Source organism: Aquarana catesbeiana, linkage group LG01 (genome assembly GCF_042186555.1).
Source record: "Aquarana catesbeiana isolate 2022-GZ linkage group LG01, ASM4218655v1, whole genome shotgun sequence".
NCBI classification, from domain to species: Eukaryota; Metazoa; Chordata; class Amphibia; order Anura; family Ranidae; genus Aquarana; species Aquarana catesbeiana.
The window spans coordinates 59225466-59250023 of NC_133324.1; the positions used below are offsets into that span (position 1 = coordinate 59225466).

Sequence of the window (24558 nt, forward strand, 5' to 3'; positions counted from 1 at the left end):
ATTTTTCGATGGAAAATGTGTGATAGGACCTTGTTGTCGGAAATTCCGACCGTGTGTGGGCTCCATCACACATTTTCCATAGGAATTTCCGACACACAAAGTTTGAGAGCTTGCTATAAAATTTTCTGACAACAAAATCCGTTATTGGAAATTCTGATCGTGTGTACATAAATCCGACGCACAAAGTGCCACGCATGCTCAGAATAAATTAAGAGACGAAAGCTATTGGCTACTGCCCCGTTTATAGTCCCGACGTACGTGTTTTACGTCACCGCGTTCAGAACGATCGGATTTTCCGACAAGATTTGTGTGACCGTGTGTATGCAAGACAAGTTTGAGCCAACATCTGTCAGAAAAAATCCATGGAATTTGTTGTCGGAATGTCCGATCAATGTCTGACTGTGTGTACAGGGCATTATTATTATTATTATTATTATTATACAGGATTTATATAGCGCCGACAGTTTACGCAGCGCTTTACAACAACATTAGGGCAGACAGTACAAGTACAATACAATTCAATACAGGAGGAATCAGAGGGCCCTGCTCGTTAGAGCTTACAATCTAGGAGGGAGGGTCAAGTTATACAAAAGGGTAATAGCTGTGGGGGATGAGCTAATGGAGAAAATAATGCAGTTGTTAGATGGAGGCAGGATAGGCTTCTTTGAAGAGGAAAGTCTTCAGGGATCGCCTAAAAGTGGATAAATTTGGAGACAGTCTGACAGATTGGGGTAGGGAATTCCAGAGGATGGGCGAGGCTCGGGAGAAGTCCTGGAGGCGGATATGGGAGGAGGTGATGAGGGAGCTAGAGAGCAGGAGATCTTGGGAGGAACGGAGATGGCGTTTAGGTTGGTATTTTGAGACTAGGTTAGTGATGTAGCTGGGGGCACAGTTGTGGATGGCTTTGTAACTTATTGTTAGTATTTTGAATTTAATTCGTTGGGCGAGTGGCAGCCAATGGAGGGATTGGCAGAGAGGGGTAGCAGACACTGATCGGTTTGTAAGGTGGATGAGTCTGGCAGCAGCATTCATGATGGACTGAAGGGGGGATAGTCTATTTAAAGGTAAGCCAATGAGGAGGGAGTTGCAGTAGTCGAGGCGAGAGATAACCAGGGAGTGAATCAGGAGCTTTGTAGTTTCACTGGTTAGAAAGGGACGTAGTTTAGAGATGTTGCGGAGGTTGAGGCGGCAAGCTTTGGAAAGTGATTGGATGTGGGGCTGAAAGGAGAGTTCAGAATCTAGGATAACACCTAGCACCCTGACATGTGGGGACGGGTGGATGGTTTTGCCATTGCTCTTCACAGAGAAGTCAGGGGAAGAGGCACGTGGGGGAGGAAATATTATAAACCCGGTTTTGGACAAGTTGAGTTTGAGGAAGTGGTGTGACATCCATACAGATATGTCGGTTAGTAAGGTAGTGATGCGTGAGGAGACTGATGGAGTGAGTTGAGGGGTGGAGAGATAGATTTGTGTGTCATCAGCATAGAAATGATATTGAAAGCCATGAGAGGCTATCAGCTGACCCAGGGAAGAGGTGTAGATTGAAAATAAAAGAGGTCCAAGAACAGAACCTTGGGGGACCCCGACAGAGAAGGGAAGAGGAGTGGAGGAAGTAGAATTGTAAGTGACACTGAAGGTGCGTTGGGATAGGTAGGATGAGAGCCACTGAAGAGCACAGTCACGGAGACCGATGGAGTGAAGTTTTTTGAGGAGGAGGGGGTGGTCAACCGTGTCAAAGGCAGCTGAAAGATCCAGAAGTAGGAGTACAGAATAGTGTCTGTTGGTTTTTGCAGTTAGTAGGTCATTTGTGAGTTTTAAAAGAGCAGTTTCTGTGGAGTGTTGAGGGCGAAATCCAGATTGAAGGGGATCAAGAAGGTTGTTTTTAATGAGGTGGTCACTCAGTTGGTTGTAAACCAGGCGTTCAAGGAGTTTAGAGGAAAAGGGGAGCAAGGAGATAGGGCGTAGGTTGTTAAGATTGGTAGGGTCCAAGGATGGTTTTTTGAGTATGGGAGTGACCAGTGCATGTTTTAGAGCATCGGGGAAGACGCCAGAGGTGAGGGAGAGATTGAAGATGTGGGTTAGAGAGTGTAGGATGGGGTCAGAGGGTGACCGTAGCATTTGAGAGGGAACAGGGTCCAGGGGACAGGTAGTTAGGTGGGCGATAGAAAGGAGTTTAGCAACTTCGTCTGGAGTAGTAGATTTGAATAGAGGTAGTGTCAGTTGTATCTGTTGACATGGGGTCTTAGCTGGGGGAGATACCTGTAGAGTGGAGATTTCATCACGGATTATATCAATCTTGTTTTTGAAGTGATTAGCGATTTCCTGGGCAGTGAGTAAATCAGTGGGGGGAGGCGGTGGAGGACAAAGTAGAGAGTTGAAGGTAGAGAAGAGTTTACGGGGATTGGATGAGAAGGTATTAATAAGAGTTGTAAAATAGGTTTGCTTGGCAGTGTGGAGGAAAGAATAGTATTTTTGGAGGGCAGATTTGTATTGGCATTATTTTATTCACTAAGGTGGCCCCCTTTAAATTATATTACTTTGACTTCAAAATGTTTTTGGAATTTATTTTATCAGCTTGATAACCATATTTATTGATGGTTCTGGGGCTCTCTTTTTGTGGGTAAAAAAAAAAAAAAAAAAAAACATTTCTCATCAAATAAAATTAAGTGGACACCATGAACGTTATTCTAAAAAGCCTGGTTGTCTTTGGTCTTTCTGCAGGAGAACCATCCTTCCTGGAAGAACCCAAGGATACTTGGGCTAATCAAACTGCTCATGTGCATGTTACATATTTTGAAGCATGAGATATCATCTAAATTGGTTACTGATGTAAACAGCCATATAGCTATGTGTGTCTAAACTGGATGCAATTTCAATTCTAATTTTAAAGAAATACATTTAAAATTAAAAAAATTTAATTACAACGCTCTGTAATGTTTTTGTTTCTCTTATTAAAATGTTTCAAACCATTCTCTGATGTGTCCATCTCATTATCTTTATCAACTACTTCACAGGAGGATATTTTCTCTATAAATGCTGTTGATATGGGAGAGCTCAAAAAGCTTAGGATTCGCCATGATAATAAAGGAGGGAACGCCGCATGGTTCCTGGACCGCGTTGAAATAATGGATATGAAAGATGAAACCAAGTAAGAGATGTACACTGGAATATGTTTAACTGAGGTGCTCATCAATTAATTATGATTGAAGAAAATTCAACAGATTTATTTGGGACTATGGCTTCATTAAACACAAACAGGGTTCCTCTATACACCTCAAGTTTGGAAGCTCTGTCTGCACAGGCCAAAAAGAGAGCCAGACAAATCACCTGAGAGTCCAAAAACTTTAAATGTTCAGCAAGAAAATATATAACAGCCAACACGTTTTAAAGGTTCAGAGGTTTCCCCCTTCCTCAGGACTCATATATTGTGTAAACCAAGGAGGACCCAAATTGGCAGAATCCCCACCCCTTAGTTGCCTGATTAAAAAAAATGAAACAGTGCCCATTAGCGAAATAGCCACAGCATAGGTTGTGGTCATTGGGCCAGCATTAACTCCAAGATAAAGGCCACATTGACACCTGAGCGTCGGTTTTTTGACTGTTTTCTTTTTTCGGGCGTTGTATGGGCGTTTTTGAGTGCTTCTGTACAGCACTTTTAAAGCACTTTTGGGCTTTATCATCTTTTGTTAAGCCAATAGAATAGAGAATAATATCATCCGTTTCATAATTTATTTCTATGTTTTTCAGCTTTTTCATTTGCTTTTATTTATTATTATTTATTTTTTACTTTTTTTGTAAGGGGTTAAAGGTTAGGGCTAGGGGTTAAAGGTTATGGTTAGGGGTATATTATTTATTTACTTTGTTTATTTATTTGCTCATTATTTATTTATTTATTTTGTTAGGTTGGGGGTTAGGTTTAAGACTTAATAGGGTTAGGGGTTAATATTAGAGGTTAGGATTAGGTTAGGGGTTAGAATTAGGGCTAGAGGTTGATAGAGGCCTGTTTCTGCACTCTGTTCATTGGTCTGGTCCACTTCTTGGACTTTGTTTTCCAAGTAAGAGATGGCTTGCATGAGTCGGAGGGTGTCACCACCGTTAGATGTCAGCTGCATCTTATCTGCTTTCATGAATTGTAAAGCCTCATACACACGATTGGTTTTTCTGACGGGAAATGTGTGATGACAGGCTGTTGGCGGAAAATCAGACCATGTGTATGCTCCATTGGACAATTTTCGGATTTTCCGCGGACAAATGTCGGATGGCAGGTTTAAACATTTTCCTCAAACAAATGTCTGTTGTCGGATTTTCCGAGCGTGTGTGCACAAGTCTGTCGGACAAAAGTCCAAAGTACAAACACGCATGCTCGGAAGCAAGGACACTAACACTGTGATCAGTGCTAAAAATATGCACTGTCACTGTACTAATGACACTGACTGGGAAGGGGTTAAACATCTAGGGCGATCAAAGGGTTAACTGCGTGCGTAGCCAGTGTTTTTGTGTACTGTGTTAGGTGCTTTTACTAGGGGAAGAGATGGATTTTATTCCTTTGCAGGGACACAAAATCCATTCCTTTCCCCCTGTCAAAACGGAGCTCTGCCTTTTTTACATAGACAGAGCCCCATTCTGTGTCTCTGCCTGACAATCGCCAGACATCCATTGCCCGGCACCTGCAGATTGGCTTCTTCTGTAAATAATCACAACAGAATTGACCCGCCAACAGCACGTGCCTCCTGCAGGCAAAGGTGCAGAATCATGTGTATATATATATATATATATATATATATATATATATATATATATATATATATATATATATATATATACACATGATCTTGCACAGGAGAGCCGCCCTGTAGCAGTAACTGGCTAAAAGTGAAATATTAAACCTTTGTTTTTTTTAAATTAAAATAATAAACATGTCATACTTACCTGTTCTGTGCAATGGTTTTTCACAGCACAGGCCTAACCCTCCTTTTTCTGCAGTCCCCCCACCGGCGCTCCAGGCCCCTCCTCTTCGGCAAGGGCCCCAAGGGAAAGACACTTTTCTCTGGGGCACCCAGGCATGCTCACTCCCTAGCCACCCTGTCTGAATCTGTTGACACAGACCGGGCGACACTGCGCCCCCCCCCCCCCCCTTGTCACAGCATTTGATGGACAGCAGCGGGGGCCAATTGCTGCTGCTGCTGCTTTTAATCTGCCAAATGAGGAGGGAGGCAGCCACAAGAGCACATCGCTGGATCGGATCAGGCTCAGGTAAGTATAACAGGGGGCTGGGGGGCTCTTGGACCACAGATGTTTTTTTACTTTAATGCATGGAATGCATTAAGGTAAAAAATCTTGAGGCTTTGGAACCACTTTAAAGCGGACCATCAGTCATCAATCATCTCCTGCCCTTGTTGTTTTAACTTTGGATAGTAAAAAAAAATTTCTGCCAGTAAATACCTTATACAGCCCACTTCCTGACTCTTGTCTGGTCATTAGCCTAGGCTTATGACATCATGCACAGCTCTCTCTCTCACTCTCGTGAGAGCTTTCCAGGAAGGGAGGGGGGGTGAGTCATAAGAGGGCCAATAAAAGCTGCAGAGCTGGAGGTAAATCCAGGAAGTGAACAGGCAGCAGCTTCAGCTGCCCACAGTTAAAATGGATGCAGCCAGACTCAGCGGATGGAGATTTCTGCAGCATATTGGCAAGTACAGAATCACAGAATATATAAAATAATATGCAAAGTGTTTGGAGGGAAACTTCAGAATGGCAAGATGCTTTTATTAAAAATTATGTGAGCAGACTACAGTTCCTCTTTAAAGTAATTTTTGTTGTGACATTCAAATGTTTAATTCCCATATTCTGCTATTGTATTAAATGTAAAGATTAGCCACCAGAGGCAGGGTGTATTAGCTGCTTAAAGTGATTGTAAAGGTTCATTAAAAAAACAAAACAAAACAAACATGTCTATACTTACTTCCTCTGTGCAGTGATTTTGCACAGAGTGGCCCCGATCCTCATCTTCTGGGGTCTCCCCACGGCACTCCGGGCTTCTCCTCTTCTCCGGTGCCCCCTTAGAGAGCCGCTCTCCCTGGGGGCCCTCGTGCAAAATCCATTAACACAGACAGTAGGACTCGAGCCCCCCCCCGCCGTGTCACTGGATTTGATTGACAGCAGCGGGAGCCAATGACTTCTTGTGCTATCAATCTATCCAATGAGGACCCGACACTGGAACTGGTGTGCTTGTCCCCGTCGCTGAAGGAACGGGCTCGGGTAAGTAAAAGGGGGGCTCTGGGGGGCTGCAGCAGCACAAAAGGTTTTTCACCTTAATGCATACCCTATTTCGTCAAAAATAAGATCTAGTGTGATTGTCAGTGATGGCTGCATTATAAGTCCTACCCCCCAAATAAGACCTACCCTGTTTCCCCGAAAATAAGCCCTACCCCGAAAATAAGACCTACAAGGACTTTAACTAGGGCAAATTTGGGGGGTAGTTCTTATATTGCAGCCATCACCGACAATCACGCTAGGTCTTACTTTCGGGGAAACAGGGTAGAATGCATTAAGGTGAAAAACCCTGAGGGTTTACAACCCCTTTAAATAACTCTAGCTAACTGCGTAACAACTGCTGAGATAAGATAAACTATATGGCTCAAAATTTGTGGACACCTGACCATCACAACTACCTATTACTCAAAAGTAAGTGGAGACCCCTCCAAATGATTACGTTAAAGTGGATGTAAACCCTCTCCTATACCCAGTAAAGTGAACAGCCTCAGATGATACATAGAGATGAAACAAATCTCCCTACATAAGTTTTACATGTATATCTGTTGTCTTCAGCTTTTTATATTCTTTAGAAAGTTCACATCGTGTTACAGATTTTCTCTTCCTGTTCAGCACTTGGAGTGGATTATTGGCATACAGCCAAGACAGCTGATTGGAGGAAAGGCACACACCCCAACTCCATATTGGCAAAGGAAGGAAGTAGTGTGCAGAGCAGTGCTCTGAATCGAGCAGCTCTTTGCTAATCTATTTACAGCAACCTCCCACGACACAAACTTCAGGCTGCTTTTATCTCCTGTGTCAGAGAACTTGTCAGAAGTTATCAGGCTGATAACAGAGATACGGGAGAGAAGAAACACACAGGACTTAGTGTTTTGGAGAGAGAGAGAAGAAAACAATACAGATATATGTGCCCAGCTCAAATTTCATGAATTGGGTTTACATCCACTTTAAGGGGTTTCCCGTGAAAGCTACTGTTAATTCTAGAGCAGAGCAAGACATTTGCGCACATGCAACCTTGGGGTAACAGTTTGGTGAAGACGCTATTCTGCTCCAACCTGACTGTGTCGCTATACACACAGCCAGCTCCATAAAGACATGGATTAAGGGGTTTGGTGTGGAGGAACTAGAGTGGCATGCATGGAACACCTTTAGAATTCATTGGAATGCCGATTGTGAGGCAGGTCTTCTCATCCAACATCAATACCTGACCTCACAAATTCTCTGATGACTGAATGGACACAAATTCTTACAGACACACTCCAAAATCTTGTAGAAATTCTTCCCAGTGGAGTGTAGGTTGTGTAGCCAGATGCATGGCTAGAGAGAGTGGTTTAGGAAACTGTGCTGCAGTGCTTCCTGTGTCTCCACTGGACTTCAAGCTGAATGGGTTACCAAAACCCACCTCCACCTAATAGGGGGAGCTGACAAACAGAAGGAGCTCAAGAGACTTGAATGTTGGCAGTGAACCATGGAAGTGTGACAGTTAATAGACTGGTGGACTGCATTTCCACAAAGAGACTTTGTGAGGAGGAAAAAGGACTTCATTTTCCTAGGCTGAAGACTGGATGTGTTTCTCTTGCTTTGAGGGGAGCGGAGTATGCACATAGTTTCTCCTAAGTGCATACCAACCTGCTAAAAGCCTGTGCTATTATCCTGTGTGCTGAGGATGGGAGTCACTCCAGGCAGATCCAGAAGTGAGCTGATATCTGAACAGAGGGACCAAAGCTGATGTACTGCTGGGACTGGTGAGGTGGCATTTCTGCCATTAACCTGTCGCTGCTAGCAAAGACTAAGCACATAGGGACTGGTCATCCAACTAGCAGCCCTATTTACTGCAGACTTTATTGGGACTGTACTTATGTGCACCAACATAAAGATTGGGCCCCAATGCTAGCCGGCTGAAGAACTAATGCTAAGGACTGCCCACTCAGATAGCTGCTTCACAAGATCTTTGCCTATTGTTCGTAGTAATCGGTACCTCTTTAGGGAACCTTACGTTTCAACTTATACATCCAAACAGGGTGCACTCTAGAACGGTTATAGCCTACTGGTTAAACAGAGGTTATTGTAGCATTGATCACCATTGCTATTACTGTTACCTATGCCTTTGCTTATTGCCGATTGTGTGGATTACCAGGTTTATTCTAATCTAGCTGCAGAGAACTCTATTCCAAACTGCTATAACCTAGTGATTATATTGTCTAGTGAACTGTGATTGACCTAATTGACCTCTACATGGTCATTTATGTACATACAGCAATTTACTTCAACCTGGGATGATATATTGGGTTCTTTTACCACAAACTAGTTTTGTGTTTGCTTTTTGATACCAAACTACTGTAAAGTGGTGTGCAGGATATTTATATTAGTGCTCCCAACAGCATTACAGTATCCATTTGCTTAAAAAGGAGTTCGACCAAAAAATGGAACTTACGCTTTTTGGATTCCTCCCTCCTCCGGTGTCACATTTGGCAACTTTCAGGGGGGAGGGGGAGCAGATACCTGTCTAATGCAGGTATTTGCTCCCACTTCCGGGCATAGATCACCGCAGGCTCCGCTGCGATCTCCGCCATGTCCAGCCCCTTCTCTGCCCCCCCCTGCTGTCTTCTGGGAGACACACAGGTCCCAGAAGACAGCAAGGACCAGTGAGGACGCGCAGCGCGACTCGCGCATGCGCAGTAGGAACCCAGGCTGTCAAGCCCCAAGGCTTCACTTCCTGATTCCCTTACCGAAGATGGCGGCGCCCCCACCCGAGAGCCAAGGGACAGATTCAGACATCGCGGGCACCCTGGACAGGTAAGTGTCCATATTTTAAAAGTCAGCAGCTGCAATATTTGTAGCTGCTGACTTTAAAAAAAAAAAAAATCGGGGGAACTCCGCTGTAACTTGGTGTGTCAGAGGGGCCAAGGTTGCTTACAAAGTCCAGGCAAAAAAACAGAGAACCCGATCTACCAAGCGGCTGCTGCGGGGTTAGCGCTACAGCTGTAGGTGGCCAACTTCATATTAATGCCCATAGGTTTGAAATGCTATATCTAACAAGCTCATATAGGTATAATGGTCGGATGTTAACAAACTTTTGTCCATATAGGATATCAGCTACAGGGAGCCCATTGTTTTTAGTAACCTATAGACCTGCATGTGAAAAGAAGCAGTAAAGTGCAGCCATTGTGTAGCACTGCAAAAGCTAGAATTAGAGTCTGCATATATAATAGCTAAATATGTCTGCCATAGGCTAAGGAACTAAAACATAGGAATGGTTTGGCATTTCAATTAGATTTCTGAGATGTGAATGTTTGCACTTTTTGTACAGCAGTGGGTTGTCATCACCAATATATTGCATTCCCTACAGATACTTTTTCCCATGTCAGAGGTGGTTGGCCGTGGATGAAGATGATGGGCAGATATCTCGAATGTTGGTGCCGGTAAATGAAGCCTTTATGAAGAAGGATGAAGATGGCGAAGAGCAATCCCTTGCTACGCTGGGCTTGGAGCAAAAAGGTTTGTGCATGCTTGTCATTTTACCTACGGTGCAATGGAGAGTGGCCAGACATATGCCGTAGTGCCGAGTCCCCAGTATGTTTCAGCAAGTGAGCCCTAGTTAAAGTGAAACTGCTCACTGTCTATATTGTATTGTCCCCTGCTGCCAGCCTCCTTGGAAGTCCTATGCTCAGCTGTGAGTCCTATATGCCAGTGAGATATCACCTATAAAGCCAACACTTGTCACAATCTTCTGACCCGGGCCCACACATGTATAGTACACTGTCCATTTAGTCATATGGAGAGTTTGTACATTGTATTCCAATGAAATATTGCTGGATCAGAGACTTGCAGTGGGGTTTGGGGCTTGGAACAGTACAATATCAGTGTAACTGCACCAAAGGTGTGGTTACACTTTAAAAAGCATCTTTAAAAATGCATGGAAGGTAAACAGCTCACTCCTCCAGGACTTGGCTTTAGCATCCCAGTGTAGATGTGTTGTGCTAGGTCACGTATTGACGTACTTGACCGGCCTGCACAGAATCCTGACCTCGACCCAAAAGAGAACACCTTTGGGATGACTTGGAAAGGAGACTGCAAGCCAGGCCTTCTCATCCAACATCAGTGCCTGACCTCACAAATACGCTTGTGGAAGAATGGTCAAACATTCCCATAGACACACTGCTAAATCTTGTGGACAGCCTTCCCTGAAGAGTTGCAGTTGTTATAGCTGCAAAGGGTGGGCCAACTCAATATTGAACCCTACGGACTTATGCCCCGTACACACGGTCGGATTTTCTGACGGAAAATGTGTGATAGGACCTTGTTGTCGGGAATTCCAACCGTGTGTAGGCTCCATCACACATTTTCCATCGGATTTTCCGACACACAAAGTTGGAGAGCAGGATATAAAATTTTCCGACAACAAAATCCGTTGTCGGAATTTCCGATCGTGTTACACAAATCCGACGCACAAAGTGCCACGCATGCTCAGAATAAATAAAGAGATGAAAGCTATTGGCTACTGCCCTGTTTATAGTCCCGACGTACGTGTTTTACGTCACCGTGTTCAGAATGATCGGATTTTCCGACAACTTTGTGTGACCGTGTGTATGCAAGACAAGTTTGAGCCAACATCCGTCGGAAAAAATCCTAGGATTTTGTTGTCGGAATGTCCGATCAATGTCCGACCGTGTGTACGGGGCATAAGACTGAGACGCCATTAAAGTTTATGTGCGTGTAAAGGCAGGTGTCCCAATACTTTTGACAATGTATATCATTGCTCCTACCATAAAATATGCCTAAATCAACAAGATTTGAGATACTCACCACACCTAAGGATCTTGACGGAAGCATGGTGATTTAACCCTCCCCAGTGCAGAAATCCAATTGAAGGTACGTTTATTACCTCTTCAAATGGAGCTTGCATATTATTGTAAGGTTTACTTTAAAAAGACGCTCTGGGGGAGATTTGCTAAAATTGGTGCACACAGAATCTGGTGCAGCTGGGCATAGTAACCGATCAAATTCCAGGTTTTATTTTCAAAGCTTAAGGCCGGCCATACATGGGTTGAATTTCGAAAGAATTTTCTTTTGAAAACCTTATCTAAGAATTTTAGTTCGAATTTCGCACCATTAGTGGGCTGCAGCAACAGCCGATTTTCATGCGGCCATCGAATTTGAGTTATCGGGAATGTTGGAAATTTTTTTTAAAAACAAACGATTTTCTAGTCAATGATTGGAGAATCATGCGAGAAATGTAAAGAAATGTACATGAGTGCAAGAAAAGAAAATTCCCGGGAAAGAAAGGAAGATGCCCAGCTACGAAAATTCTTTTCTGTGGCAACAGGAGGTGAAATTGAAGGCTTGGTTGGTTGAATTTCAAAATCAATGGTGGCACCATCGGATCACAAAGCGCACAAAACTGCCTAACTGAACAAGCTAAAGTTAGAAGCTGATTGGCTACCATGCACAGCTGCACCAGATTTTATGCTCTCCAGTTTTAGTAAATCAACTCCTGTGCGTCATGCAAAGACTAACCTTGCCAGCACTTCAATACCTGGCACTTCTGGGTATGGGGGGGGAGCATTTAATCTCCTCCCCTTTGACAGTGTTGTCTATCAGCCAATCATTTGACCCACATACTGTCACATGACCAACGGAGTGACGTCACCATTCCCCTTAGCGTCCAACCCCAGCCCACACTAGGAATTTTAGAGCCATCTGGGCAAAGTGATAGTTTCTCTTTAATCAAGTTAGGGTAAGCAACATAAAGTATAAAAAGAACCAACAAAGTAATTTATTAATAACAGTCTTAACCAGTTTCATGCAATGATATAAATACCAACCTCAGTCTTTGTTCGTATAATGTATCAGAAATTCAGTTGTGCTTTTAAACAGACAACCTGCTGAGTTTGCCCTTGCAAAAAAAGTTCTCCTAGAATCTGTGACTCACAAAAACATGAACCCGTGTGCAGCAAAATAATGTGATGTGATTTCATTTATTTCACTTTGCAGCCAAATCTACAACATACACAGTGAGAGTGAAGACGGGGGACAAGAAGAACGCTGGGACCGATGCCAATGTGTTTATTATATTGTATGGAGAGAAAGATGATACTGGTGAGAGTCTCGGATTATAATATTGTTGTATTTACTAAGAGTGGGTGGATAAAATTACAGAAATATCCAACAATGCGTCTTTATGAAGAAGATAAAATTAAGCGGTCAGATATGGGCATTTATAATAATCCGATTTTTATAATAATTTATCATTTATAATAATAATTTATAATAAATTTAAAATTTTACAGGTACTATAGGGCAGCCTATTAGAGACAGGTGCATGTGCTGTTATTCACTTGTATCCTCTCCCCGCCAGAGCAGAAATGTTAGCAGTGTCAAGCTGTAAGGCTCTCCGGGAGCTCTCTGATCTCCTCCCGGAGTTCATAACTGATGATCTTATTAGCTGATAACTAAAGTTGGCCCTAGAAAGCTAAATGTGAAAACTATGCTACCCTACCATGAATATATATAATAAATGTGCTGATGTATGTTTTACATACCTGAACCATAACTACTTGCAGTACCACATACCTGGTACAGCATCGTTCTTCAAGTGGTTGTAGAATAAGGAACGGGATGGTCGGCACTCAGGATGTGTCAGACACCAAGAATCAGGCCGAGACAGAAGTACAGTAAAATCACACTTGTTTATTAATAAAAATAAAAAGGTAAATAGAGTAAGCGTAGTCAAAGCATCGAGTCCAGTAACTGGATCGGGTAGTCAGCCAAGCCAGAGTTCAGTAACCAGATCGGGTAATCAGCCAGGCCAGAAGTCAGAGATCCAAGTAGAGGAACAGCAAGCAGGATAAGGAGCCAGAAGGGATGTCAGCAAAGCCAGTTTTTAAACAGGAACGCAGGAGATGGTTTCTTGTGATCTGACCAAGGCGAAGGCAGAGATCAAATGAGCTGGACGGCTTTAAGTAGGCAGGACTGACGAGCAGAATCAACAACAGCTGGGTGACTGTGGAGAGAGATGGGAGCTGGCAATTAGCCGACAGCCAAGCCCTGACAGGATGACATCCAAAAAATAGTATTCCTTTATTGAGTAAACATGTACAGTGCTGTGAAAGCAGCCTACGCATTTTGGATTTTAGTCCTTAGTCATGGCCATGACTAAGGACTAACGTCCAAAACACGTAGGCTGTTTTTACAGCATTGTACATGTTTACTTTATTAAAGGAATACTATTTTTGTTCTTGATATTTGTATTACAATTTTGAAAGTAAGAACAAAGAATATAGCATATGCAGATGCTTCAGAGCTCATGCTCCGAATAATTTATAGTAGACATAAAAAAAAAGAAAAACAATAGAATGCTATTTTTGGATGTCATCCTGAGTGACGACCATCCCGTTCCTCATTTTGGTACGTTGGAGGTGTTGGCAGCCTCGAGGTCTAAGCACCGGGCAGCACTGATATGTGGGAAGGTTGTAACCTTTTTTCCTTTTAATTGGTTTTACCGATTTTAGAGCCGGCAGGTCAGCTCTCTTGTAATAGCAAATGAACCAGCTAACTAGCCGCTCGATTGCTATTACAAGCAGCAGGAGGGGACACCGCCCACCCCTTCCTGCTGCCTTCCGAGGCTTGCTTGGGCTCTCCCATCCCACTGGGAGATCCAAGCTACCAGCCGTCACGCCCGCCAGCCGGTCGGACACCCTTCTTTGGGATTGGCTTTGATTGGGTCTCCATTACGGTAACCCAGAAGCAGGGCCGCCATCAGGGGGCTACAGGCAATACAATCCCCGCCCAGAATCATCCATCCTTCTCCACAATGTATCCCCGCCCAGAATCATCCATCCCTCTCCACAATATATCCCCGCCCAGAATCATCCATCCCTCTCCACAATGTATCCCCGCCCAGAATCATCCATCCCTCTCCACAATGTATCCCCGCCCAGAATCATCCATCCCTCTCCACAATGTATCCCCGCCCAGAATCATCCATCCCTCTCCAAAATGTATCCCCGCCCAGAATCATCCATCTCTCTCCACAATGTATCCCCGCCCAGAATCATCCATCCCTCTCCACAATGTATCCCCGCCCAGAATCATCAATCCCTCTCCACAATGTATCCTCGCCCAGAATCATCCATCCCTCTCCACAATGTATCCCCGCCCAGAATCATCCATCCTTCTCCACAATGTATCCCCGCCCAGAATCATCCATCCTTCTCCACAATGTATCCCCACCCAGAATCATCCATCCCTCTCCACAATGTATCCCCGCCCAGAATCATCCATCCCTCTCCACAATGTATCCCCGCCCAGAATCATCCATCCCTCTCCACAATGTATCCCCGCCCAGAATCATCCATCCCTCTCCACAATGTATCCCCACCCAGAATCATCCATCCTTCTCCACAATGTATCCCCGCCCAGAATCATCCATCCCTCTCCACAATGTATCCCCGCCCAGAATCATCCATCCCTCTCCACAATGTATCCCCGCCCAGAATCATCCATCCCTCTCCACAATGTATCCCCGCCAGAATCATCCATCCCTCTCCACAATGTATGCCCGCCCAGAATCATCCATCCCTCTCCACAATGTATCCCCGCCCAGAATCATCCATCCCTCTCCACAATGTATCCCCGCCCAGAATCATCCATCCCTCTCCACAATGTATCCCCGCCCAGAATCATCCATCCCTCTCCACAATGTATGCCCGCCCAGAATCATCCATCCCTCTCCACAATGTATCCCCGCCCAGAATCATCCATCCCTCTCCACAATGTATCCCCGCCCAGAATCATCCATCCCACTCCACAATGAATCAGCATTCCCGCCCAATGTATCCCCATCACCGCGAATGTCAGATCATGGGCAGTAATTCTAGCACAAGACTTCCTCTGTGAATCTAAAGTGGTAATCTGTAAAGGCTTTTAAAGCGTCGTCTATGGATAGTAAAATTTACACCGTTTGGGGCTGCTTTTGCGCTTGTAAAGCATGACAGGTTTAGTATCTATTTACTTGGTGTAGGATCATCTTTTATGTTTTACGAAAAAATTGCTTTATGTATTCTGTCTTTTTGCATTAAGATTAAAAAAAATATATCTTTTCCCAAAAAATTGCGTGTGCAAATACCATGTGACATAAAATATAGGAAAACCCACCAATTTATTCTCAAGGGCCTCCACTTTAAAAAAATAAATTAATAACGCTTGGAGGTTTAAAGACATTTTTTAGCCAAAAAATACTGATTGTTACTTGTAAACAAAAGGTGCCAGCAAAAATTCTTATATTATTATTCAACGCATAAAATACCTTTCGGGCTCTATTTCCTTTTGGTGTAAGCTATGTTTTACATACCTGAACCATAACTTATTTGTTACTAGGAATGAGCCGAACATACCTGGGTTTAGTTTGAGGCGGGTTTGGCGAATGTAAGTAAAGTTCAGGTGGCGAATCCGAACCCTATTGAAGTCCAATGAGAGCTGAATGTTAACCACTTCCTGCCCGCACTGTAGTTGTCTTTCGGCTACAGCGTGGGCTTACTTTGCTGGGAGGGCGTACATGGACATCCTTCTGTGATCGCACTGCCACCAGGGAGAACGGGCGGCACGCTCTGTGATCGCAGTTTACAAAGTGTACATTTTTTACCGGCAAATTGACACCTGCTCCTGGGTGCTTACATCTGTTTGTAAACAACGTGGCTGGGAATTCCCTTTATCTATATCAAACCCTTATCCTAGATAAGGACCTGATATAGCTGGTAAGGGGGGTTCTCCACACAAAAACAGAGTCTGGAGTCCCCATAAAAATACATAGCAGACCTCAAAAACACAAAACAAAAAACAGTGGGGTGCCCCCCCCCCAATTCATTACTATACCCTTCAAAACTGGTATGCGTTTAAGGGGGAGACCTATGGAAAAAAAACAAGAAAAGAGCATACTCTCTCCCAAAAAATCTATACCAAACCTTTATCAGATTGTAATGTAATCTGGCAGGCTTGAAAAATGAGGGGGGTGAGCGTAAGCCTCAACTTTTGGTAGGGGGTACCTTTGCATCTGTGACGCCATCTTGCAAAGGACTTTGTCTTCATGTTGAGTATTACAAGGGCCTCTTCCCCACAACCCTGGCCTGTTGGTTGTGAGGGTCTGCATGCAAAGGGCTTGTTGGAATCCGAAAGCCCCCTTTAACAACACGGGGACCCCAGATACTGCCCCCCCATGTGAATGAGTAAGGGGTAAAGAGTGTAAACAGTAAATAAGGACACTTACAGAGTTTTTGACAAGTCCTTTTTTACAAAGTGAAACCCAAATAAACCCCAGAAAAGTCCCATAATGTACATTAATTGTCAATCACGTCATGCCGAAAGGAGATCTTCGTCAATCACGATGAACAACACCCGCCAAAAGAATACCCCCCCCCAACTGACAGACAGGATCCATCCTACCGATTGTGCCCATCTAATGACAGATTCCTAGAGCCTTGCCACTAAAAGAAAACAAAGAAGTGGGGTCTCCTGGGTGAGGTCATTGGGTAAAATGTGTAGCGTTTGGACGAATATCTGAACCTCACCCTATATTTGTCGCTCTGATTCTTCTCTTTAGTCAGTGTGATCCTCTCCCTTCACCCTCTCCTCAGGTTTAATGAACCTCAAGGCATCCAAAACCAACAAGAACAAGTTTGAGAGGGGGCAGACTGACGTTTTCACCGTTGAGGCTGTGGATATCGGACCCCTCAAAAAAATCAAAATCGGCCATGACAACAAAGGTGAGGAAGAGAACCTGTACTGTATTATCTATAATGTATGTAATATTGTATGCAGAACAGCAGAGAACGAAGAGCAGTGAGATTACATTTCCAGAAGGAAGTAACACCACAAGTTCTTCTGAACCAGCTTTGGGCGTCATATAAAATGACTGATAGTTTTATACTCCTGACAGTAGTGTTCTGTACAGGTGAAGCTGAGGTTAACAGTCGTTTCAAGGTCCATTTCATCTTTGAGGGTGTTTATAAGAATAAATGCATACCCATTATATAAATTCTATGACCTTTTATTTAGTATCAATTTTCTCATCTGCTCAGTTTCTAGAGCATTTGATTTTGAATATAAGGTGACTACTATTTAAATAGCAACTTTTGTTTTGTTGAGAAAAAAAAATCCCCCCTGGGTGATCTATGGAGTATCTCACCCAAAATGAGGACTTGTATGTTAGTGCAGACTTCTGGGAAAATCGGTAAGCCAATCAAACAAGCAATCTACATATCTGGGGGCGTGCTGTATACCATCTGTGTACAGAATGCCTCCAGGTTGCTTACTTCTATTGTACACCCAACCCATGGGGTCTATTACCTGTAAACTTGCCCTTTTTTCACATTCGTTTGCACATGATTGTCCTAAATAAAAATACATTATTGAAAAAAAAAAGTTTGTGCCTGAAGTTTAGCTTTAACAAAAACTAGGTGTGAAGTTTTAAATGTAATTTAATTTACTTATATTTCGGTTATCAACATTCTAATGTAAATTCAAACAAAATTTGTGAGAAGCTCATAGTATGCAGTGAAATCAAAGTAAGCAATTTCAGTACAGGAGAGGGGCCTATACAATTTTGCAAGACTGAAGACACAGAGTAGGGAAGGGTTAGAGACTTTTCCAGTTTTGTTAAAATATCTGTCTGTATCCCCACTGGGGAGATCCACTCTCTATAGTTGGGTTGGTGACCATTATCTGTGTGCCCACCTTCTGCTTATGTGATGGGTCTCAGACAGAACAGGAAGTGAGGGGCCATCTGAATTATTTGTTTGGCTTGGATGACTTCACATAGAAATGAGTTTGGAAGGGGATTCACCAGACCAACCAGACCAGGTTGTTGCCAACATCCCATATATGATAACTGAAAGAAGATAAAGTGCCCCCCAGGAAGAGTAGGGACTTTTAGGGCAACTATATAAAGAGATTTAGAGAGTATAAAGATATATAACGAAATAACAAAATGTATTGAATTGGTTTAAAAAAGGCTAGTAGGTGCATAAATCACCATATATAGCATTAAAAAAAAAAGTATAAACAATACAGTTGATGTAATTAAAACTGTTGGTCTCCTTTTGTTTCGTCTGACACGTTTCAGGATCTCAGTGTTAATCCCTTCATCAGGGAAGTTTTTTGCAGGAGAAATCAAGACAAATGACAATCTATAATAAAGCATAATAACAGTTTGAGTATAGAAAACCATGGACAAGGAATGAGCATCGTTGGAGATGGAGCGAGGATAACTCACCGATCAACTGGATACTGTATTTCAACACTGCCAATGTTCAAGTGTACATATAAAAGTATAATATATACACATGTAGAGAACACATGTAGAGAACTCAAACACAGGATGACAACCCAACTATGGTATCGCGAACAACCAGATATAGAGCTTTATGGATATGGTGTCTAGATCTGCAGGAATCCCAGAGGGCGTGTCAGAGCTTAAGAAGCTCACCGATGGCGAAATATAGAAATGAGAGTTCTTATATTTGTGCTTGTGTGTCATTTTCCAGGGCCCTCTGCCGGGTGGTTCCTTGACTGGGTGGAAATTGATGCACCGTCTCTTGGACACAGGGTCAAATTCCCATGTGGACGCTGGCTGGATAAAACTGAAGATGATGGCGACATCGAAAGATATCTCTTCCCTTCTGAGCTTCAGACCGAACAGTACACTCCATGTATGTATATAGGAAATGCACGTATCACATGGGAAACAGTGGGCTCCATTCACAAAAACATCTCCCTGCCGTATTTAGGTGTCCAGACACATTTTGCCAAAATATTGCATGCCATCCTAAAACTGTCAAATCACAATACCGTTTTGCAGTATTTACCGCAAAACACTGAAAAGGCTCGGTAAATTCCGAATGAACGGGCATCAAACTTCGTTCACAGAAGTAAGGGAGTGGGCGGATGCCATGTCCTTAACAACTGATAAGTCATGAGCTGTCAGCGGGGTTTCCTGCTGACAGCTGAATGTAAAGAAAAGTATTTTAAAAAATCATGAAAAAAATGCCATGAGCCCTCCCCCCAATCCATACCAGGCCAACCATGCTGGGTCGATGACATCAAAAGGGGAGGATCCACCTAGTGATGTCACTGGTTGGACCCGCCCCTTAGTTTATTTATTGGCAGGAGGCAATGGAGCTGTCAGACAGAGGGAGCCAGCATCGGATGCAGACCTCCTCTTCTTTTTGGGGGGGGTGGGGTCAGCGGTGGCTGCGGTCATCATAATTGATGATGGATCTACACCGGGGGACATTCTTTTTTTAAATAAAGGACTTTTCAAAAACAGTGCCTGCCTTTTTTTTACTTTTTCAGCACTGATGACTCATCGGTTGTTAAAATACTGCAAGCTTTCACTACTAAAGTACAGCATCACTTCATAAAATAGCACATGAGGTATTTTTGTAGCGTTTTTTTTGTGAATGCCAAAAATTTTTTTGAAAAACGTTGAGCGTTATTGTACCACATTTCTTAAAGTGCTAGATGCCACTTTGTGAATGGAGCTCAGTGTCTGGAATATGATCTCAGTTCTGGGAGGTAGTAAAATGGTATGATAACTGTCCAAGGGATTGCTAAAGATTAAATCTGGTACAAAACAAGGCATTTAATGCATAAAATAATAAGAAAAAATGATCACCACTGCTCTTAGGCTATTTTCTACACTGGGACGGGGGGGCCATAGCGCTAAAGCGCCGCTAGCTTTTCGGCCGCTTGCGGAGCACTTTTAACCCCTGCTAGCGGCCGAAGCTCTGCCCAATAATTTCAATGCCAGGGGCAGTTTAGGAGTGGTGTACACACCGCTCCTGCACCGCCCCAAAGATGCTGTTTGCAGGACTTTTTTTCCATCCTGCAAGTGCACCATCCCAGTGTGAAAGCACTCTGGCTTTCACACTAGGGTGGCTTGAGAGGCGCTTAACAGGCGCTATTTATTGCGCAGAAATGCCTGAAAAGCGCCCCAGTGTGAAAGGGGTCTCAAAGTTACCTGCATTTTCCATATAAGTTCCTTAAAAAATAAATAAATTCCCCTTCTTTGAATCTTCTCCCAATCCCAGGTGGTCCTTGATGATGCATTGCATCATGCACTGTGTATGAATGCAGGGTGTTGTGATGAAGCCCCTCAGGGGTGGGTCCATGACACACTGCACTCACAGGATGTCCTCTGTCTTCTGGGTTGAATGGCTGTCATTCAACTCTGAATAGTGAGGACATCTAGTGGTGGATAGCTATTAGTACAAGGGACAGTGCTGGATAGAATGTGAGTAATGTAGACTATGCTGATTTATTTTACACCTCCAGAGGGGCTTAAAGTTAGCTCAAAGTTGAGCTTTATATTGTAAGCAATATTTTCCTCTTCAGTGATAACCAATGCCAAGCCTTGGAGGAATGAGGTTTAGCTCTGCCAAAATACAGTTTCTTCCCCTACTGTAGAGACCAAATGCCTAATGTTAAGGCACTGGTCACATGGTCTGCCATAAAAATAGAGGAACGTGACTAGGATATCATCAAAATCAACAGTATTTTACATTTCTTATTATTTATTTATTTATTTTTTTAAATACCGAAGGCAGGCCCTATACACCAAATATGCACTATTACCAGCATCCTTTTCTTTTCCTGAATTGCCCTGAAAGATGGGGAAAAAATAAGTCTTGGCTTCCTTATATCCCAGTCCTCGTCCTCTATAGTTCCAAGTGGGAATGACTGTGGAATTATGTAACATAAGGATGTGTCCTACCCACAAGCATGGTGGCTACAGTGCATTATTCAGAATGAAGCTAAATTCCAGACAGATATAAAAAAAAAATAACTGTAACATTTGTTGTTAAATGCAAATAGCGGATGTACCTAAATCTGTCTTATCTGATTCCTGAAATCCCCTGTACAGCAGCACTCAGACTAGGAGTGAGAAGGTTGGACTTGATGGACTTGTGTCTTTTTTCGACCTCGCCTACTATGTAACTATGTAAGGGCAGCACTGTATTAAAATCAGGCTCTGCTGCAAGCACATGGGCTGACAAGGAACATGTTAACATAGAGAGAGAGAGAGAGAAGGGAGGATAGTGTTGACTCGTCAGTGCTCTGCTCTTCCTTCATTGTCCAATCAGAAGGCTGGGAGTGTGTTTTGACCAAGCTGCACTGCTGCAGTAGAGGTTGATCTGCCTGAAATGTCTGGCTGGGTTGCCTGGATGTAGGCATGTGCAATTTGTTTAAAATTTTTGATTATTTGGAGATTCAGATGTATCCGAATCTCCAAATGAAATAGTAATGAATTTCGTTAAAATTCTGATGCGTCATTGGTTGCTTATACCATGCCTTGTTCTGGACTGTGTCTCTGTGTGGAGGCAGCCATCTTGGTAGAGGCAGGGCCTTGATTCCTCATGTCAGAGCCTCCAGCATGGAGAATAGTGATCATCTGTTGTTAAGGACTCGGCGGCTGGCTTCCCAGTCTGCTCCATAACAACCAGCTATTCTTCACACAGAATTCGAATCAGCCGATCATTTTTCGACTGATCCGAAAGTCGAATCGTTCCTGAAAATTTGGAATTCGTTAGGAAATGAAAAGATTAAACAAAAACTAAACGAATTCCAAAATGAATCAACTAAACAAAATTGGTACCATAAAAAATCTATCCGAAACAAAATGAAACACATTTTTCCATTCTGCACATGTCTACCTTGATCTCCAGACTGGCTGCACAGAATTAAAAAGACTTTAGTAGCGATTTCAGCTGTATGGATGCTTAAATAGAATTCAGCTGGGCACATAAAGTATATCCTATCACAGTTGCAGGATAGTGTAGATGTCATGAAAGGTTTTTTGATTTTTTTTGCTATCTGTATTCTCTTGGGACAATATCACTTCCTGTCCTTGAGCTACAAAAGGTAGTGAGAGGAAATCTGTACAGAGTGAGGGAAACTACCATCTTAGAACAGTTGTCACTGCAACAGTTGTCCCTATTGGAAGATTTTCCCTTACTTCCTGTTCTGGGGACAACTGTAAAATGTCCTATCACTTTCTGTCTATGAGGTATTGATCATCAGGACAAATAGAGAGCAAATCTACCCATCCAGGACACAGACAGCAGTAAAAACTTGTAGGTTGTAATCTTTCCTACTTTTTTCAAAAACGCAAAAAAACTTTTTTGGCTATAATTATACTTTAAAGAGGAATTGAACTCTGAAAGCTGTACCAGAAAAAGTAGAGGCCAAAGGACTAGTCAGTAGTGCCTGTGGTCTCCTTGCAGCTGATCTTTTCCCTATTACCAACTTACAATGCCTTATTCTGAACTGTGTCTCTGTGTGGAGGCAGCCATCTTGGTAGAGGCAGGGCTTTGATTCCTCATGTCAGAACCTCCAGCAAGGAGAACAGTGATCAGCATAGTTTTGACCCCAAATCTCCTGAGACTGCCAGTCGAGGGCAGCAATGCCTTAGACAATTTCACACTGCAGATATACAGCTATGAGGCTGTAGGCACAGGGGTGCCTAGGCACATTCACATACCTGGAAATGCACTGCTATTTTTGAGGGGGCAACAAAGTATTTCTGATTACCGTTTAGGTATAAGGAAGCAAATCTTCGGGTTTTTTGGGATCAGGTACACTTTCAGAAGTAAAAACCTAAAAAAAAAAGTGAAACATGCCACTAAAAGATACATTACTTTATCCATCTTGTACTGTATGTGCATATATTTACTCAATGTTATGACCCGTCTCTCCCTAGTTGTGCCCTATGAGATTACCGTTTACACCAGTGACATCTTTGGAGCAGGGACAGATTCCGATGTGTTCATCGTTCTGTACGGTAGGGACGGAGTCTGTACGTCGCAGAAGTCCCTCTGTGTAAACAAGCGCGAGCGAAGAATGTACTTCGAGAGGAACTCTGTAGACCAGTTCATAGTCGAGGTAAGCTTTCTAAATATTGAAGCTGAAGCTCAGTCATTTTTCATACAAGCATGTACACAGCGGGTTCTGTTTGCACAAAGGATCGCCTTTTTTTAAAAAAAAAAGGCTTCTGTCCATATATAAAACCCAATTCCATATAACAGTTGTATGTCAGATTTAGGTTTGCACAAATGTATTGGATAATTTGTTTATTATAACCCTCAGTGTCTGCAGTGGCTAGATTTGCAGTTTGTATGTGCTTTGTCGTAAAAAAAGATGTCACTCTTGCAGATAATGTCTCAGTATTTTGTTCCACAATTAGTTTTCTTAAATTTTTTTTGTACATACAGTATGTACAGCCACACTTTACATGTATCTTTTGATATGCAAGTGTTGTGACCATGAAGAGGTCAAGACATGGGAAGGGTCCAGTACTCTTTTTATTACAGATATAGCGCTGACATCATAGGGTAAAAATTGGTGTGAACATGAAGAGGTGAAGACATGGGAAGGGTCCAGCTACTCTTTTTGTTTATGGATATAGCACCAACATCATAGGTAAAAATACTTGTGACCATGAAGATTACCGCTACCCATCAGATTGTGTAACGGAAGTGACGTTCCGACCAAAAATTACTTTGAATTTTGAAAGCCTAAAGGTTTAGCACTGAGCAGTGCGGGGTGTACCAACATGGCCTCCACCACCTTCCTACTGCTACTGTCCAGCTTATTTCAAAATTTAACATCAAAACAGCATCCCAGATGTCAATATACAATATTTATTTATATACGCTCACTTTATTGCTAAAATTACTCTGAAATGCAAGACGTAGCTGTGTGTAGTAAGATGTCCGCATGGGTGTTCTATCAGATTACCGCTACCCGTCAGATCATGAAGTGTTTGGAACACATAGTGCAGTGGAAAGCATGTTAGATAGCATAGCGCATGCGCAGTAAGTAATTTTTGGTCGGAAAGGTACCTTCCGTTACACAATCTGATGGGTAGCGGTAATCTGATAGAACACCGGCATTATAGGTAAAAATACTTGTGACCATGAAGAGGTCAAGACATGGGAAAGATCCAGTACTCTTTTTATTAGGATATCGCACCGCAATCATAGGTAAAAATACTTGTGGCAATGAATAGGTCAAGACATGGGAAGGGTCCAGTACTCCTTTTATTACGGATATAGCACCGACATCATAGGTAAAAATATTTATGACCATGAAGAGGTCAAGACATGGAAAGGGTCCAGTACTATTTTTTATTATGGATATAGCACCGACATCATAGGTAAAAATACTTGTGACCATGAAGAGGTCAAGACATGGAAAGGGTCCAGTGATATTTTTATTATGGATATTGCATAGACA

At 42.9% G+C, this 24558-nt stretch overlaps 1 protein-coding gene across 2 annotated transcripts in view; it reads left to right on the forward strand.

Annotated features, from left to right (window-relative positions):
* LOXHD1 (lipoxygenase homology PLAT domains 1) overlaps nucleotides 1-24558 on the forward strand; it is a 359211-nt gene that overhangs the window by 231401 nt on the left and 103252 nt on the right. For both annotated transcript variants that reach the window (XM_073619032.1, XM_073619042.1), the window contains exons 27-32: nucleotides 3015-3148; nucleotides 9620-9768; nucleotides 12265-12369; nucleotides 16902-17030; nucleotides 18810-18974; nucleotides 23024-23205. In XM_073619032.1, coding sequence (XP_073475133.1) covers nucleotides 3015-3148; nucleotides 9620-9768; nucleotides 12265-12369; nucleotides 16902-17030; nucleotides 18810-18974; nucleotides 23024-23205 — 864 coding nt within the window. The remainder of the gene's footprint in view (nucleotides 1-3014; nucleotides 3149-9619; nucleotides 9769-12264; nucleotides 12370-16901; nucleotides 17031-18809; nucleotides 18975-23023; nucleotides 23206-24558) is intronic.